The sequence below is a fragment of the Mixophyes fleayi genome, chromosome 9 (assembly GCF_038048845.1).
Source record: "Mixophyes fleayi isolate aMixFle1 chromosome 9, aMixFle1.hap1, whole genome shotgun sequence".
In the NCBI taxonomy this organism is placed as follows: Eukaryota; Metazoa; Chordata; class Amphibia; order Anura; family Limnodynastidae; genus Mixophyes; species Mixophyes fleayi.
Genome location: NC_134410.1, coordinates 126162964 through 126183124, shown reverse-complemented (window position 1 = coordinate 126183124; position 20161 = coordinate 126162964). Strand labels below are relative to the sequence as shown.

General features: G+C 41.4%; 1 protein-coding gene across 1 annotated transcript; it reads right to left on the bottom strand.

Moving 5' to 3' along the window:
* Positions 1-5590: 5590 nt before the first annotated feature.
* On the bottom strand, positions 5591-13089 carry LOC142101284 (ficolin-1-B-like). Its single transcript, XM_075185642.1, has 9 exons — positions 12896-13089; positions 12197-12310; positions 11574-11627; positions 10697-10732; positions 10565-10603; positions 8277-8404; positions 7567-7696; positions 6773-6907; positions 5591-5964 (listed from the first exon to the last, which is right to left on the bottom strand). The coding sequence occupies exons 1-9, from the start codon at positions 13032-13034 to the stop codon at positions 5717-5719; spliced, it is 1023 nt and encodes a 340-aa protein (XP_075041743.1). The 5' UTR covers positions 13035-13089; the 3' UTR covers positions 5591-5716.
* Between the last annotated feature and the right edge of the window lie 7072 nt (positions 13090-20161).

Genomic DNA, 20161 nt, shown 5'->3' with positions numbered 1-20161 from the left:
ATCCTGGGTTCACAGATAAACATAATCCATGTGTGAATGGGTTAATGCACATATTTAAAGCTCATGTAAGAGTGATAATCTCAGGCTAATATACTAAACTGAAATGTATTGGAGAATAGAAAGGCAATTAATATAGAAAAAAAAGAAAAATCGGAAAATATCAAATAAAAAAATAATCCAAAATGAAAAATATAGAGTGATACAATGTCCAACGTTCCTACCACAGTCAGGGTTCTTCAGAGGGGTCTGTTAGATTGATCCTTTTTACTTTGTGGTTATAAATAGTCCAATAGCTTTATTTGTAGATCTGCAATACAGTCTTCTCTTGCAAGATCTTACCAGTATGTCCTGAATATAAGTGCGGAGTTTCAACTTTTGTTAAACAGCACTTAGTGACCACATGAAACATGGGTGGACCAGGGCTCACCCAATAAAAATTCAATACATAGGCCCTGCAGGGACAATGGTCCCAGTGCGTTTTGTCGGGTGTGACTTTGTCTAAGGCATCATTCCTTTACTGTTAAGTCTGTACGTTTTCTGCTGTGTGCCCTTATATACTATGTAGAGAACTGTAACTCTGTGAGGATCTGCCGCAATACCGGATGTGAACGATAGGTGGCAGTGCACCATCAACACACTGACAACTGCAGCAATATAACCTTACACAACAAAAGCATACTGGATTATGCAACAATCCTGTATAAACACTTACAACACACTCAGGACTTCTGCTAAAACTCAAGGCAATCAAGACTAAAAGAAAACCAAGCCTTGAACATGCAAGTTTTTTTAGTGTGTTTTGTGTTCTCCTGGGAGAATCTAGCACCATGAAATTTGTCACCATGAAAGAGTCCTGAACCAAGCAGCCCTTGTGGCTGATGTTCGATATAAGCTGTTGGTCAGCCATCTGAATCACATGACTGCAAAATCCCAGATTTATGCCATGGAGCCTAAATTTACGGCACTTGTATTTTGATGGGAATCTCGATGGGTGCCAGAGATTCCTGATCTAGATTCGCCTGCAGTTCGAGCTACAAGCAGCATTGTTCCCCACAGGGCAGATCAAAGTGGGACATGTCATCTCCCTGCTGCCTGGCCAGGCTTTGGCCTGGGTCACACCACTTCATGAGAAGGACAATCTGTGTTTACCCACATTGAAGCAGATCCTTGTGGCTCGCACCACCAATGCCTCCACGAGACTGACTCAGATTGATCAACATAGTTGCTCAATTGCCCAATATTCCATTGATTTCCAGACTCTTGCAGCATAGATCAGATGGAAAGACTGTCGAGTTCATGTGCAGCGGCCTTCCAATCACCCAGGATGGTATCGTTTGCATTCATCTTGATACCTGCATTTAGGAGTATCAGTTTCAGCAGAGAGAAAGGACTCCTCGCCATCTACCATCAGCTCATCATATTTGTGCTATGTCAGCTGAAAGAATCAAGGAGCCCATCATCATCATCATCATCATTTATTTATATAGCCCCAGCAAATTCCGTAGCGCTTTACAATTGGGAACAAACATTAATAAAACAATACTGGGTAATACATACAGACAGAGAGGTAAGAGGGCCCTGCTCACAAGCTTACAATCTATAGGACACTGGTAGTTTGAAACACAAGGGCACGTGTTACGTCATATTGCACATTGGACCAGCTAGAATGCAAAGGTAAAAAGTATTGAGTGGGCTATGTGATTAGCTGGTTGAGGAATATCATAAGCTTGCCTGAAGAGGTGGTTTTTCAGAGAACGCTTGAAGGTTTGAAGACTAGAGGAAAGTCTTATTGTGGGAGGGAATTCCACAAAGTGGATGCAGCCCGTAAAAAGTCCTGTAACCGGGAATGGGAGGATGTGATGAAAGTGGAAGAGAGACGCAGATCTTGTGGAGAACGGAGGTCTCGAGTTGGGAGATATTTTGAGACAAGTGAGAAGATGTATGTTGGTGCAATTTTGTTGACGGCCTTGTGTGTTAGTACAAGAATTTTATATTGGATTCGTTGAAATACAGGCAACCATGCAGCTAAGGAGATTTGTATTGCCCTAGGGTGAGAAAACTTACTGCAGAGAAATGGGTGAAAGAATGAGTGCAGGAAAATTCAACAATCTGAGCCATCAGGAAACAGGTTTGCTGACCAGGACAGGGGGTGAGTCCATGGACAATTGGGGTAAATCTTCCTCCACATTCCTTTCTGCGCTTTATGCTGTCCATTGACCTCTCCTGGTTCTAATAATGAGGCAAATGTTTTGCGGAAGCCGTGGATTTACGAAACAAAACTCCAGCTTTTGGTCTGATGTGTGTTGATTCCAGTAACTTGGAGCTGATCTCATTCAGTACCATCCACACCCCCAAACTGATGGCAATCTGCCGGAAATCGCTTATTTTCTGCAATTTTTTATCCTGACCTGCTAATTTGCAAACCGCTGATGTATAAAATGGCAAACTAACAGTAAACCTCTGGAAACCCACTGTTTTCAAAAGTGCCACATTACACCTCACTGTCCCAGTTTTTAAACATTATAAAAGTACAAATCACTAGATGTATGAAGCTGCAGATTTGCAAAGTATCCAAAAAATAGAGGTACCCTTCCATGCTGCTTAGCATCGATCCTGGGCCTCTACAGGAGGCCTGAACAAACGGGCCCCTGTATAGGTCCCCTCCTGGTACCCCTGGTTGGTGGGTACCAGGGCAAAAAAAAGTCAAAATGTACCACCTTAGATAATAATTACAAGTAATAGTGCCCACAAAGTAAAAAAATACTTAAATTGTTACCACATTATTCTAAAATAACGTAACGTGCGCCCGTTAACATGTATTAAATAAATCATGCCCCAAAATAAATAACTAAATAAATATTCTCTCGTATATAGATGCATAAATAATAAACTGGTGCCCACAAAATATATAAATAATAATATGGTTAAGAAGAAAAGCCTGACATGAAGTAACTGTACTGACACAATAGGCAAAAATAACCCGTCTCTCAAGCACAGTGCTGGGCACAAAGAAACCGTGAACCTTAGATTGCATATTGTAGGATACATAAAACAATAAATCTCCCAAAGACGTGTGCCGCAAAGCAGCAGGAGCGCAGTGTTGGTAGCAGAACTGCTTCAGGAGGTGTAGCTGCTGGTCAGGATAGCACTAAGATTAGTTCTCAAGCCAAGTTGAGTGTTTTTATAGCAATTGTCAACTTGATCTGACATCTAAGATCTTTCTTGAAAGATTTTCTTAAAATTCACACAGAGCATTGTAACTGGTTTACAGTCATATTATATATATATATATATATATATACATCATGCATACATACATACATACATACATACATACATATACACACCCATTGATCTGATACTTAGGTCACCAGTAAGGAAGCTTGCATAGGAATGACTGAGGCAAAGGCATGCAACCGGGATTGGTCATGGCTCTCTCTATACTTAATGGACTGGTACAAGAACTAGTGTTAAACCTTCTTGGTCTCCACCCAAGTGCCAGGGAACTGTGTCGATCTGTAGAACTTTAACAACACAAAAGATTTTGGCAAATACTCGTCATTGAAAGTCTTCAGTGGATCTGAGAAGTACAAGTTATAACTTGGAAACTTTACAGCAGGAAATGCAGGTGAGCATTCATACTAATATGGGGGATACATTTGTTTTATTCAGAATATCTATAGTTTATTTTTAATTGGCAATGTTGTAGGAGACATCACCTACACACAACCATCCATTATACATGTACTTTCAGGACTCCCCACACTATCCCTTTTCTCTTCAGTCTAATAGTAGCATCTCAGTCCACCTTCTGTCCCAAATGTCAGCTTCAGGCTTCTGTTTTTATTAACTTCACAGTAACTCTGCTGTCTCTCTCTGCTTCAGGTCGTTTTTCTCTCCTCTCACAAACTTGTTGTCTTCCTCCCTTAGTGTCTCTGTCTCCACAGACTCCTCCCTCAGATTTCTCCACACACTGACTCCACCCCCATTTTGACATATTTTTCCTCTCCCATGGAACAGGCATATACACTAGGCTGGATAGCATAACTTGTGTGTAATCATTCTGCGCATGCCCAAAAAGTTGGCACATGCATCTGTGCCTATGTAGACTTGCGAGATTCTGTCACTTAGGCGCGACTGGAGAGGAGGGATGGGGCAGGGGTATTCTGACATTGGCTGAGTACAGTAAAGGCGTGTTTACGCAACTGTGGCTCATGCAAAACACAAACACACCTGTTAGGAGCTGTATCTTTTGCACCTGCAAAAGAAATGTTATTTTTTGTTATTTGCTATTCAAACAAAAATCTCACACTTGAAACAAAATGGCGTCCGTTTGTTATTTTAACTCTTTATCGCCGTTATTACCCTACTACCCACAGCCCAGGGGTAGTAGGAAGAGCCCTAGTGTTTATTAATGTTTATTCTAAGTTAATAGGTGGAGGAACCTGTGTTCGCAGGGCACACTTACTAGCCAAGTCCAATAGGCACCCTCAGCTGTGATTTTAAAACCTCAGACGGTTTGCATAAAATTGCATCCGATGTGCGGCAGTTTTGAAAGACGCAAACTGCACGCGGTTTAGAACAAGCCGCATGCAGTTTGTAGCAAACCGCTGGTTTGGAACACGAACATTGTGCACAAACAGTTTTTTTATTTAGCCCTTTGCCGTACATCTAAGTTTTGACTTACATCTAGCTTTAAGGTACGCCTTTTAGAAGGTGTATGTGTTTATGATGATAACGGTCACATCTGTGTGCTGGATGCTAGATTTAAAGTTGTACTTTCCTAAGATTTGTGTCTAGACATAGTTTTGCAGCTACCTTGTGTCCGCATTGTAGTGACCAATTGTAAAGTCAGGAACCTTTTATAGACCTCATACACAGAACGCATGTGATTTTACTGATCTCGTCAATCGTGTTCTGTAAATCACTATTTGTTATATTGCACTGCTAGTATGGATCCCAGGTCACAAAATCGGCACCGTGCCTTGTGATCTGCAGGTTTGATGTATGTTTTTTACTTTCATAGACGGCACCGCTTAAAAGCCACACCAAAATATGTATTTTAAATCATGGATTACAAAATCTGTGAAGATGAATCTATACTTACTAACAGCAGTCATATTCAGTAAATCCAATTAAACACATATTATATTGGTGTTACTTAATAAAATATAATTACTCCTAGTATTTGTTATGCACACCTTTACTCCAGTGACCTGGGCGCAGCAGAAATTAGCTCTGATACAATATAACATATATAGTAAAAGGTATACCACACACATCCATTCCCGCCAACATTCCCAAATGGAAAATCAGGACAATTTAGGATATTCCTATTCAACCTCCATCCAGCTAAACCACAACTATAGTTTGAACTCTCTGCAAAACAGAGAAGAGAAAAGAAGAGTGTTAATGATGTTTGTTGGTAATATTTTATGGAAGGCTCTAGGAGGTAATAAACCCACTAATAGTAATGTCTGACTGCGGAGACCAGTGACGCCCAGATGTGACATAAGGGTGACAATGACCTCACAGGAAGGGTAGAATACCAGGATGTTACTGTAAGTACAAGGACATTTATATAGATGCGTATATCAGTATGTGATTTATTCATATAATAACATGCAGTTACACAATAATCATTAATTACAGCAGTGGAGGAAGGATAATATCTGTGTAATTCTGTGTTCTTTGTAGGAAGCTTCTTTCTGTTTCATTACACGGGTCTAATTTTCATCTCAGACTGTTTGTAGGAGTAATTATACCCCTTGCCAGAGTGCCAGTTAATGCCATCAGCAAAGGAGTCATGCTGTCCAGGAAGGTACAGTCCATTAAGGTTTGCATGATGGCAGACATTATACCACCAGGCTCCCTTGTACAACTGGACACAATTTCTTGCATCTGCGTCGTTGTCCTGGTCCACGGTGGAGAACATCATCCCCTTGTGAACTTTCAGAGAATCTCCTAAACAAAATGTACAATAAGGGTTATATATAAATGTGCACAACTGCTGCCCCCTGGAGGGAATGGGCTGCTAGAATTTAGGGAGTTAGTATCATAGACACCGATCGTTTATTCATTTTGTTCAAACCATTTAATGATTGCGAACATGTATACACAACGGATGGGTTCATAACTTTCAAATGGTTATGTCTGCCAAATCCATGTGTTACTTGTAATAAACATTGTTTTGGTGTAAACAGGATGGTAATTGAACCACCACAAATAAAAAGCAGGTCTGTAGGATTCCCAGACACAAAGCTCATGCTGAAACGCGTCGCAAGTAAGAAGCAACCTATCCAGCCACCAGTGTGCCGGTGATAACCAGACTCAGGACAGTCTTCCTGGGAAATTGGACATCATGGCCCTGATTCATCAACGGACGCATACTGAGCGCAATGTGCATTTGTTTTAAAATGTAGGCAGTTCGGGTATCCGTACATCCAAATTCAACAAGGAGCAGATCTGAAGATACGTGCATACATTTTACTAGATGTTTAGAAGGAGGATGATATCATTTTATATATATGAGCAGCACTCACTGAGAATCGCTGCTTCAGTATATTCTATTCATAATCATCATCATCAACATTTATTTATGTAGCACCAGCATGCTCCGTAGCACTTTCCAATTGGAAACAAACACAGTAATAAAACAATACTGTTTGGTCAATTGTGGTATAAAGTTACGACACTGCCATCCAGAGCTACACACGCGTTACGCGCCAATGTCATTTGTTTAAACATCACTATCAACACTGTCGTTCCTTACCTGCATCACCACTCAGAAAGTCTCCAAGGATCAATTTGTATTTCTCAGATTCTCCCATAACTTTGAAAGATTTGTAAGTAGCAGAATATTTGTTATGGTCAAAGTCTTGCAGATCAACACGTAGTTCCCATGTACCTGCAATAGGAGGAAACAAATTAATGTCTAAATAGTTTTCCGACAAGAGCAAACATTAACAACTACTCAGGATTGACATGTGAACTTCATGTCATACAGAGGTTCTTATAACACCACAATATCCCTGCATGAGTTTGACAGTAGGCTCACATCACTATACTGTGCTGCTGGAGGACTCTGCTCCTTCCATTATCTAACTCTGTCTGTCTTCCCACTCGTCCCCATTTCCCTCCTCACATCATGTCACTGTCCCTGTCACATCACCAATCTCCTGATATACTCTGCTGGGGGACCCTGCTCCTTCCACTATATAACTCTCAGTCTGTGGCTTCCTGCAGCCTCCATTCCCCTCCTCACATCATGTCACTGCCCCTGTTACATGCAAAAGATCAGACCCTCATCTAGTCTCAAATGCATCTTACATGTTTCCATCTTATTCTGTTACCTCACACAAGAAACACTCAAACAAATCTACCATGGTCAAGAAAAATTACAAATAAATCATATGAAATCCTAGGGCTAGATTTACTAGACGTTTTCAATCTGCCACACATAGGCAAACAATTCTACATCACAGCCTCAAACTGCCCTGTAGTAAATGCTGCGGTTTAGAGCACTAAAAGCAATTTTAAGTAAATTTACCCCCTAGTGATCATTACCTGATGATGTTAACATGTGAAGATTGTCATTCCCCAGCCAGAACTCAGTCAGGCGGCTGCCAAACCCCATCTTGTAGGACTTCCAGTCACGCAGGAAATCAACTGAACCATCGTAACGTCTTTGAAATATCTATATTAAGAAAACCAGAAAGGGAATGAGTCCTAAAGCTACACAGCAGCGACATTCAGAATTCAAACTCAGGGACTTTGCAGTTCTAGTCTACTGACTAATTTATCATGTCAGAGATATCGGGTGAAGAAAAGTTACATAAACTGGGATAAGGCGACACAGATGGGGCTCAGAAGAGACAGATTCACTATTTATCAGTCCGGCTCAGTGACCTGATTACAAGTGGCCCTCATGCTGAAGGTGGTTGTCCCACCAACTCCTTCAATGACCAAACTTTACTTTCAAAACTTTTCAGCTATCAGCATTACACCATCACAGGTGCCACCAAGGTGAGTAACTACTGACCCATCCAAGTCCCAACTGCAGGAATCTTGTAGGTTATATAAGTGGGTGGGTGGGAGGTATGGTTATTGGGAGAATTTACATTTATTTAAAGTTTAGTAATAATGTCATTTATAACCTTATATTATGTAGTAAGCGGGGTTGTGCTTGTGGGCAAATGATTTTTGTTTTGAAGACCAAGAAATTCCCTGAAGGCATGAACTGGATATTTGTAGGAGATTTCTGCAGACAGACTTACAATCCAGCCACCACCATCAGTGTGCATGTCACACAGGACTCTCAGTGGGGTCTTCCCATCCGGGTATATTGTGTACCAGTCACTGAGAGTCTCTCCATGATCCTGCAGCTCCTTACAGTTCCTGGCAGCTGAGAGATAGGAAGCAGAATATTACAGTGACTAAATAATATAACTAATTCTATCTGAGAGCATAAATATGATGGAAGGAATTTGAGCTCCGATGCTGCCACTCTGGAACATTGTATGTCTTCCCTGTTACCTTCAGACGTCTTGGATTTAGGAACGTTTTTTCAATATTGTCCTCTCTCATCCTATACAATCTCAGGGTAGACAGGACATAAGGGGCATTGACCATGAGCAGATAACATTCTGTCTATGCTGTGAGGCAAAACACGGCATTGGGGATTATTAGTCCTTTAAACAATAATAGGTCACAGCATGGACTGAAGCTACCAACAGGGCAGTATCTAAAAACAGGTTAAAACGTTGACTTCAGAAACATTTTGGAATATTTTCCTTCTTACAACATTCCCTTACTTAAAAAGTAAGTGCAAATTTCTGTTTATTACGACTAAATAAAATATTAAATCATTTATAGACCCAGTATTAGATGTTCGAGAGAACCTCGTTTCCGCCCTGGTTTCCGCCCCCTCCACTCCACTGAAACTGCCCTGGCTAAAGTCACCAATGACCTCCTCTCTGCTAAAGCCAGGGGCCACTTCTCCCTTCTCATCCTCCTTGACCTCTCTGCAGCCTTTGACACCGTTGACAACCCCCTCCTCCTTCACACCCTCCAGTCTTTCGGCCTCTCCGGCCCAGTCCTTTCCTGGTTCACCTCTTACCTTACTCACCGATCCTTCTCTGTCACCACCTCTAGGTCTCTCTCCCCCCCGTCCAGCCTTCCAGTCGGGGTCCCTCAAGGCTCTGTTCTGGGACCCTTACTCTTCTCTCTATACACCTCCTCCCTGGGTGAACTCATCAGATCCTTCGGCTTCAGCTACCACCTTTACGCTGACGACCTCTCCTCTCCTGATCTCTCTCCCTCCCTCCTCTCTAGGGTGTCCACCTGCCTCTCTGCCATCTCCTCCTCGATGTCCTCTAGATTCCTCAAACTTAACCTCGCCAAAACCGAGCTCATAGTTTTTCCTCCCTCTCATACCTCATCCCCTTCTGACCTCTCCATCACTGTCGACAACACCTCTATCTCCCCTGTCCCCCAAATTCGCTGCCTTGGTGTCATCCTTGACTCCTCTCTCTCCTTTGGCCCCCTCATCCTCTCTCTTGCTAAATCCTGCCGCTTCCGGCTGCGTAACATCGCTCGCATCCGGCCCTTCCTCTCCCAAGACGCCACCAAATGTCTCATCCACTCTCTGATCATCTCCCGCCTGGACTACTGCAACCTCCTCCTCACTGGCCTCCCCCACTCTCATCTTGCTCCCCTTCGATCTGTACTTTACGCTGCCGCGAGGCTTATTTTCCTTTCTCGCCGCTCCTCTTCTGTCTCCCCCCTCTACCTAGCCTTTCACTGACTCCCAATCCCCTTCAGAATCCTCTTTAAGCTCCTCACACTCACCTACAAGGCCCTCGACAACTCCACTGCACCCTACATCTCCACCCTCCTCTCTATTCATGCTCCATCCCGCCCTCTCCGTTCTGCCTCTGACCGTCGCCTCTCTTCCCCCCTTATAACCTCCTCCCACGCGCGTATCCAAGACTTCGCCCGCGCTGCCCCCCTCCACTGGAACAAGCTCCCTCCCTCCATCAGGACTTCCCCTAATCTGTCCAGTTTCAAACGGGCCCTAAAAACCCACCTTTTTCTTAAAGCCTTTCTGTCTCCCACTTAACTTCCTACCTTATCTTCTACCTCCATCCCCCTACTCTCCCTCTCTCCCCTGCGTCTCTCTGTCTGTCCACCCCTCCCCTTAGATTGTACGCTCCTCTGAGCAGGGCCATCTCTCCTCCTGTTTCCACCACTTCTAACTCTGCTCTCCAGCTACTTAGCCCTCCTCCTCGAGGGTCCTCCACCCCACGTCCACTCTCGCTCCCTCCTCCCCCCTGGGGGTCTCCCTGTCTTCCGTGCCCTCCTTCTTGGGCCCCGTCATTTGCGGATCCTACCTCCCCCTTCCCCGTCCTCTCTAGCTGTGCATTGAGCTTACGAGTTGCTGTGTTTACTGTACTGTGCTGTCTCCCATTGTATTGTAATTTGTTTGTCTCTGTACGGCGCTGCGGACGCCTTGTGGCACCTTATAAATAAAAATTAATAATAATAATAATAATAATAACCTCACCGTACATAGATTCGGGTAGGGCTGGGTCTCCCTTATCCCCTGTAGACAGAAATAAAAATGCAGACAATGATGAATAGGCTGAAGATAAATGTGACAATATTTCAAAACAATGTAATTACATCGCTCTTTTACCTTTTTGTCCTTGTAGCCCTGGAATACCCGGATCTCCTGCAGTAAAATGATATATAACAATGTTACTATACAAATACCAGTGTTTATAAACACATATTTTATGCCTGCACTTTGGGCGAAAATGAGTCCAGGTATAAATGAACCTCATCAAGTATAAACAAGTCTCTAATAATGATTAATTGCTATTGGATACTTAGTTAATCATCATCATCATCATCCTTATGTATATGGGGCCACAGAATCTGCAGCACCTCACAATCAACAAAATATAAACAGAAAAAAATACAGATAAGGGACAACAGAAACAATATAATCAGTAAAACGTCATACAGGAAACAATAGAGAATGCAACTATATAAGACGACATAAATAGAACAAAAGGAAACATTACAAAGAGGATGAGGATATAGGAAGTAGAAAGGGACAAACTTCGAGAGTTAACATTAAGAGGATTAGGGTATAAAATAGAGACGATAGAGGTGGAAATATGTTAGAAATAAAAAATATTCAACAACCTCATTAATAGAAGAAACAGAACAAAAAAACAAAAACAAGGTCACTCACTGGTACGAAGCTCAGAAATAAATTTATATATCGCTCTTCTCGCTTGAGTACCAATGCGATGATGTCACTACTCTTCCGTTATAATAATTTACAGCAGATTATCACAATCTAAAGTTTACAAATTTACGGAACCAGCAGCTCTCTAGGTGTTGAAGAACTACAAGTCCCAGCTTGCCCTGACAAAAGCCAGCAGGGCGTGCTGGGAATTGAGACCCACAACAGCTGTAGCTCCGTATGTTACATAAGTTTAATATAGATCATGAATATTTATTAGTTAATATTTGGTAATAAACTCATTGGTATTGAGAGTTACCTTTGTTCCCGGCTGGTCCAATTTTCCCAGGTTGTCCCATAGATCCTACCTCTCCTAAAATTAAAGACAATAATGTGAACTAAGCACATTAACAAAGAACTTCCATTAAATTATTTCAATAGTTTTAATATAGGATTCATTCATTTAAGAAAGGTTTATTGTGGACATGACTTTACCTACACCCAGAAATGTACAATGGCCCCTACCATTCAGTTTAGTTAATTGAGATATGCAGATAAATATATGTTTATCCTTTAGCTTTGTTCAATGTAAATATGAAGAGATGACTGTATAATAATGTTCATGCAGCAGGACTTTACTTGGCTTTTATGAAGGTGTTACTAAATCTATTTGCAGAGCTTACCATTCATTAAGAAGGTGCTGTTTTGCCTTTGTTAGATAAAATCGTTACCTCCTCCCAATTCTTCTGTCTATATAATACCCCCTCCAAACACACCATCTTGAGGGTGTAGCAGACTTTGTGCCTGTATACATTAAACACATTTTGGAATCATGGTAAATAACATGATGGGTTACAGCCCATGTTGTGCTCCTGTATTTGTACCATGTTATTACATAAACCTTACTGAGTTTTTTGTATACATCAATAATAGTGATCTGACCTTTCTCCCCCTGTTGTCCAGGATCTCCTCTCAATCCATCATGTCCAGGGGCTCCTGGGCACCCTCTGATGATCGTCAACTTGTCCGATTCTCCGATTCCCAAAACTTTCACTTCTACCACACAGCCACGACAAACACAATGTCAGAGATCATAGGGATGAAGTACACAACAGTGACAGTTGTAAGACTGGTTATTAGAGATGAAGATCACAGATCTGACGGTTAATCATGTAGGTGTGTACACATGAATCGGCATGCTAATCGTTGGTGAAATAGCTACAGAAATCACATCTGAAGTAAGATGGCATAGGTGTGTATCCAGCTAACACTTGAATCATTGACTTCACTAAAAGGAGAGATCCATTCCTGGTAAGAGTTAATCCCCACATAGTTATCTGAGGAAATCCTGAAAACACACACTGTTACTCTGTGTTGCTGAGGCTTTAAAGACACTCTTATTATTGTAGTATAGAATGTATTCATATATTCCTCTAGGAAAGATCTTTATGAATCCCTTTGAAGTGCAACTTCTATCTTGAAAATAAAGACTGTCGAATGTTTGTGCCTATGGTGTAATCAATGAATTGCATTATATTGTTTAAATGATAATGTTAATGACTAGGGTCCCATTGTTTAGGCTCTATGACATCATGAAGAAAAGCTGTTATCTTAGACTTATTCTTTGTCGCTGTGACTTACCTGGGCAGGTGCTCTCTGCGGCACAGAGCGTAACGCTCAGCAATAGGACGGTGAGTGCACAGGAGATCCTCATGTCTGAGAGAAACTTACTGGGGTCTTCAACTTCTAGTCTTGTATAACAATATAACGTCCGTAACATTACACAGCTGTACCACACCCAGGCTGTTTGTGGAATGTTGTTAATAGTTTTGCTTTATGCATTGGGACCTCTCTCTCCAAACCGGACATTCATGTCAGCTCACATTCAGCTTAAACCTCTTAATAACCAAGTATTTTTCTGCAACCAGATTCGGGATTTTTAAAATCAGTAAGAGCTATGATTGTTTTTTTTATATTATCATACAGTAAATGTCTAGTTTTTATAATTAAACAATAAAATCCCACACGGAACATGAAAAATATGTCAGAGACACATTTTGTTACAATGCCATTGTTTGCTAATTAAAAGCATATAAATCCATGTGGTGGCTGTATATTGAGAAGGCAGTTAAAGGGTTACTGGCTTGCTGGCAGCGCTGGTAGTTATAGGGTTAAAGACCAGTTTATGATACCATTCTTCAGGTGTGGAATCTTTATGTGTGTCTGAGGGTGGGATATTCTGCTCATGGCATTTTAGCCCTCCCCTCAGATGTTTTATTAGTAATATATTGAACTCTTTGTTTGTTATGTGGTCACTAGCTGTTCATAAGCAGAACGATATAAATTCTTTGTACCAGCTTTGTCTGTTCGGTTCTTCCGTCACTGTTGGTGGCATGCCTTGTTGCAATAAATGGATAATACTTAACCAATATCTGGACAAATTAATTTCTTCATCAACATGATATATAAAGTGTACCAGGTGGCTTAACAAACTGGAGGCAGACTTTCTGTGAGTAGAACCAATATTTACCATACTTCCCAACCAGTACTATTTTTGTCCAAATGCGTGGACAACTAAACGGCCAGGGGTTTTGGAAAGTTGGGGTGGCCTCGATTTAATGTGGGCATGATTCAGTAGATTAGAGTTTGTCAAAACTGGGGGCTGATTTAGGAGTATTAAAGGTGGGAGATATTTGAGGATAGAGGCCACAGAATGGGCAATGTACGTCTGTTGCTTCTATGGGAATGACTTCCTCTTTACGTGCCAACTACAATCATTTTGCCACACTGACCACTCGCAATTGGAAGGTTCTGGGGATGTTTAACCATTTTGGCCACTTCCGCCCACTTAATGCTGACATGCAAACCAAAGATACCTTATATTTCACATGATAGAACCACTAAAGGCAACAACTACTAAGTCAATCAGACAACAACAGTTAGGGAGTACAACCTTTTATTATGCAAAAATACAAATGCTATAAAATATAATATATAAATGCCTGGCAGGTTTACCACACCCACTTTCCTTTACCCCACTAACCAAAGTCTGCAGTCACCTTAGTTCTCTTATCCCTTGAGCCTCTCTGCTTGGCCCGACAGTCTCCCCTCTACCAACATGGTAGGGATCAAGCCCAAGATCTTCCTGCTCCATCAGTCCCACCATGTATTAGGGTTCAGGGTTTCAGGGGTCTTCAACAGTGACTCAGAATTCATTCTAGCAGAGCCTAAACTTCAACTGTCCCAAACAAAACACAGACCCTCCTTCAGGAACCCTCCTTTTAATATCCCTGGTCTAGGGTGGTCTCTGTTACATAACATTGATTGCTATATACAATTCCCTAAGATATACAATTAGTATTTTTTCTGAGGTGCAACTACTAGATGTGAGAATTGAAAGAACAACAACAACATAAAATAAAGTATATATAGTGTGAAGTCAGAAAGTGTTAATTAAAACCATAATTCGATCCAAGAACAGTTTGGTGACGAACAATGCCTTTTCCAGCATGATGGAGCACCTTACCATAAGACAAAAGTGATAACTAAGTTGCTCAAGGGTCAAGATATCGAAATTTTGGGTCCATGGCTCCCCAGACTTTAACCCAATTGAGAATTTGTGGTAAATCCTCAAGAGGCGGGTGGACAAACAAAAACCCACAAATTCTGACAAACGCCAAGCACTGATTAGGTAAGAATGGGCGGCCATCAGTCAGTATGTGGCCCAGAAGTTGATTGACAGCATGCCAGGGCGAACTGCGGAGATATTCAAAAAGAAGGGTCAACACTGCAAAAATTACATAAACTTAATGTAATTGTCAATAAAAGCATTTGACACTTATGAAATGCTTGTAATTATACTTCAGTATATCATAGCAACATCTGACAAAAAGGTCTAAAAACACTGAAGCCGCAAACTTTGTGAAAACCAATACTTGTGTCATTCTCAAAACTTTTGGCCATGACTGTAAATATATGCAGGACTTTGCAATCAATTTCTAAAACCCTTCAGTCAATAAATGAAATGTAACGGCTTCAGCGTGTGATTAACTTCAACGTGGTTACATAACGATCAATAACTTTTGATGTTCTCCAAGTTGTGTATAATGTATTAGTTATAATGTGAGTATACAACACCTGACTTCCTGCCGTTGTTTAAACCACATTCACAGTTTTGCCCGACCATTTGCAGGATTATGGATTATGCCTACTATAACTTACTGTTCGCCCTATTAGATTGTTCATTATTCCTTCTAATTAATAAGAGGTTGTATGAGCAAAAAAAATACTTACATTTTCTTAACCGAAAAATAAACATTCCAGGATTTGTTACGTCGGCGGCGAAGTTCTGAAACATCTAAAATGCCCAAATGATAATACCCCAATATAACATATCTTAGTGATAATTACCAACAAGGTCAAAAATTCAAGTAATACCTCCTATGATTATTTCCCAGAAATGTCGAGTAAGATGACTTGTAGTATTCATGTAATCATTCTATTCCATTGGATACTCATCTGATTCCTGTTAAGTCAGTAAGCAGAGTAGTACTTTCCCCCTCTCCATGTCTTCTCCTCCTCTTCCACCCTTGTGGACCAATCATCTTATTACATCACTGCCCTGGCAGCACTCACTGTCAACTTTGAAGTAAACAGACGCATGTACCTGTGGTTTGTGATTGGTTACCTCTAGTGACCAATTAGATAGAATTGTCACGTCCAGTGTGCCACCCACATCAGAGTTTGCAGCTCTTCCCCTCCTCCCCAGAAATCGTTCCAGAGGGTCAGAAGAGGGAGAGGGTTGATATTAATTTAAAAAGGGTTAAATTAAACAATTAAAAACCTGGTACTTATCAGGTGTTTCAGTGGACCCACAGACATGTGAGGGCAGATGGGGTTTAACCATAACTGAAACATTTCCATTGTGTTTGACTGAGGCAAATGCACCGTAACAAAACAGTATTCATAATAATAACAATAATTTAATGATTTTATCATTTACGCATATGAGACAATTAGGAAAAGGAATCCTGCCCACAATCAAAAGTACTATATAAAAAAAATAAGTTCAACTGCACCTCTGATGTGCAGAAACTGAGCCCTTACAACTTTGTGCTTAAGACCTGGGGAGCAATCACTCTACGGCAAAGGGGGGCCGCTAAACCTCTGGCCTTTCAGGAAACGTATGTTGAAGACACACTCCACACCTATCATTGCTTACATTGTGTAATGTGTTTGTAAACAAGTGTATCTAAACAGTTAAGATACTGTATATGTGTAACAACCCTAAATCCTGTGTGATATTTATGTTTGGAAACGTGCCTTGTGTTTCCAAAGGAAGTAATCTTATACATAAGGTTAAAGTTAATAACATCACCCTAGTTGGACAGTATTATTATAATATAAAGAAGTTTCATATGCACACATCCATCATTTGAGGGTTAACTAATCCCATGATGAATTTCTTAACGAAATTTGTTAAAATAGAGCGATCCCAGGTGTCCTCTCGCGGGCTGGTTTTGCAGTGTAAAGCTGTGGTGAAAGGCCGGTCTGCGGTACGCTTGACAATGGTTGAAATTGGACCTAAAGGGTGAGTAAACGGCATGCTAAGATGATTTATTTTCTGACAAGACGCGGAGAGTTATGGTTTTTGTCACTTGCTGTACTGCCTTCTTTCGATGTCCCCATAGAGGTCTATGGGGTCGGTGGTAATCTCTGGTAACTAGGTTAGCATTGAAAAAATCTGTGATTTCATAAACATTAACCCTGTAATAAATTGAGCGAAATGTCGAGAGCGCTATTCTCCAGCGAAAATTGTTTCTCCCCCGGAATTTTGGCTTATCAACGTTTCAGAAATTAATCCCATCATATGGTAGCTTTGCAATTTCTCTACTACATTAAACAGGTCTCATCTTCATCTACGTATATTTGTAGAAGTACTTCCATACTTTGTGTGTGTACCAGTTGATACCAATTACGCTGTCGACCCCTGTTTTGTATTGTAGTTTGTATGCTCCCTTGAGGAGTTGAGTTCAGTTATTATTTTCACATCATTGTCCTGGTCGGGGGTGCTGAAAAATTTGTTTTTGGGAAAGGTCGTGACGTCCCCTAGAGTAACATGAATAAAACCTTATTAGACACCTGTCAGGGTACATAAAGAGACATCATAGATGCAGGATGTCATGATGTAGTACCAGCCCACAGTAGAGATGGAACTAGCGAGCTGTGGGCCCTGGTGCAGGGAGACAGGGAGAAGGGAACCAGGGCCCCCAACCCTCTGCATCTGACATGCAGTGGGCCTCATTATATCCATTGTCCCCGTGCACTGTACATGCTGCACCAATGGTATTTCCACCACTGGCTCACAGGCTACTTAGCATGGCAATGAAATCAGAGTTTCCCACGCTACAGCCAATCAGACACAAGTAGCTCTGATTTGCTGACGGAAGAAAGAAAATTCTTTATGGATTAAAGAGTATACTGAACTAATCCACCACTCAGTGCTCGTGGTTTTTTTTTCTTTCCTACTTTTAGGTATGTTTGTAGAACTACATGTTTCATAGGGCTCTGGCTGTTGGGGCATGCTGAAACTTGTAGTTCCACAAGCTCCAGTATGCACCGACAGTCATGAGCATGCTAGTGCTTGTAGTTCTACAAGAGTCGACATGCCCCAAGCAGCCAATGTCTGTCAGGGCATGATGGCACTTGTAGTTACACAAATATACATATTTCAGCAAGGGGTTGGTTGCCATTTTTTGTGGGCCTGTGAATTCCACCCATGCTAACCAGACTGGGATTGAAATCCCATTATAATGGAGATTGAACATGGGTCTCCCTATTATAGTGTGACCTGCATAGCCTGATGCTTGTTGCAGCTTTTATAGAGAAATCCCACATTCATTGTTCCCCTGCCCTGGCTGTAGCACTGGAGCTGGCTTCTTATTTTAGGGAGGGCACATGATCACCTCTTCCCACTCTAGAATACAAGACTTCTCCCGAGCTGCCCCCCTTCACTGGAACGACCTCCCGAGCTCCATCCGTCTCTCACCCAATCTGTGCTCCTTCAAGCGGGCACTTAAAACTCACCTGTTCTTTAACACCTACCAACCATCCACTTAACCTCTCACCTCTTCTGTTTCTTCCCTGGCTCCTTTTTACTCTCCCCTTTGCTTCACTGACTCCCTCTTGTGCCTGATTCTGTTTACCCTCCCTTAGGGTGTAAGCTCGTATCAGCAGGGCCCCTCTCCCCTCCTGTCTCCATACCTGTTCTTCCGCTCCGTCTTTACAGTATTTGCCTGCCTGGAGTTTCTGAAGTTCTGGTACTTTGTGTTTATTGTTCTGTATTGTTTTACCCTGTATAGTCTACTGTTTGTACCATGTACGGCGCTGCGGATACCTTGTGGCGCCTAACAAATAAACAATAATAATAATAATAATAATAATAATAATTTATTTAATTAAATCTTTTTTCTTTCTTTTTTTCAACACACTAAAATACATCAGCAGATGTCACCTACTCAAAAAATGGTTCCAACTCCTGGGGCATGCTTCACTTACAAGTCTATGACCTTACTATGCATAGCTTGTAAATACCCCTACTATACAAAAGTACAGGCTATGCAAGCCAAACATAAATGAATACACCTTTTGGTGGGAGGGCAGGGGAGTTTGTTGTTAATTTCTTAATTAATTTCTTTAAAGTTTATTTTTGTTACTAGAAGCTCTTTGCTCCTTTCCATCAACTGACGGATATAACGCATCTCCTTACTGCAGACACCTCCCTCCTTCTTATCCGTCATGCCGCCAACACCCCTAATAATGGCATTTCATTAATATCCAGTAACAGCTAGTTCAAATTTGGTGACATCATGGCAAGTCCCAGGCAGTGGGTACAGAAAGAAGAGGGGAATTATTGGCAAGCAGTGAGAAAGTAATTAATTAGAATGTGCACAGAACATGTTGGGAGTAAATAGTGCTTGTAGCTGTAGTACCCCCACTGTGTTGTCAATGACGTCAAAAAGAGTAACCTTAACTTAACTGCTACAGCCTGGTCTAATTATGCGATGCATGTTCTCTATATTGAGCACTGGGTGAAAGCCCATTTTGGGCGAAATTTGGGCTTCCAAGTTTCACTATCATTGGCAAAGTTTCAGTATTTTGGGGGCATCTCACCAGGAGTTGCGAAAAATGGAAAGACTTTTACACTATTTCAGAGGTCGGCTCTTGGTCACTACATATATATGGACGGGTTAAATACCATCTAGGACCATTTCATATAATAAGCGCATTACGATGTTCTCATGAACCAATCTGAATACAAATGTAAAGTTGTGACACCTGAAATACAGATAGACCCAGCATCACCTCATTACTTAGAGAAGACAGGGAAAGAGACTTAAAGAGCAGTATCTTAGGTAAGAAAGTACTGAAGATGTTGTCCAAGTATGTTACTAGGCAGGCAACTTTTATACAGAGATGCAGGCGGTGAAGAATGACTATAATAGGTGCTCTGATCCCAGTCAAATGCATTTAAGCATACATTAATTACCATGCCTGATTAGAAGTCTAAATGCAATGTACAGTTATTAACACACATAGGGCTAGATTTACTAAGCTGCGGGTTTGAAAAAGTGGGGATGTTGCCTATAGCAACCAATCAGATTCTAGCTGTCATTTTGTAGAATGTACTAAATAAATGAAAGCTAGAATCTGATTGGTTGCTATAGGCAACATCCCCACTTTTTCAAACCCGCAGCTTAGTAAATCTAGCCCATAGGGTTCTTGAGCAATTGTCCCTCCAGCTCTCTTTTGCAGTCACACTTCCTGATGTACTGCCTTAGCCATTATATAAAAGTCTGTTGGGTTGAAGATTCTGCGACACTAATCACATTTTAGTGTGACGCCACC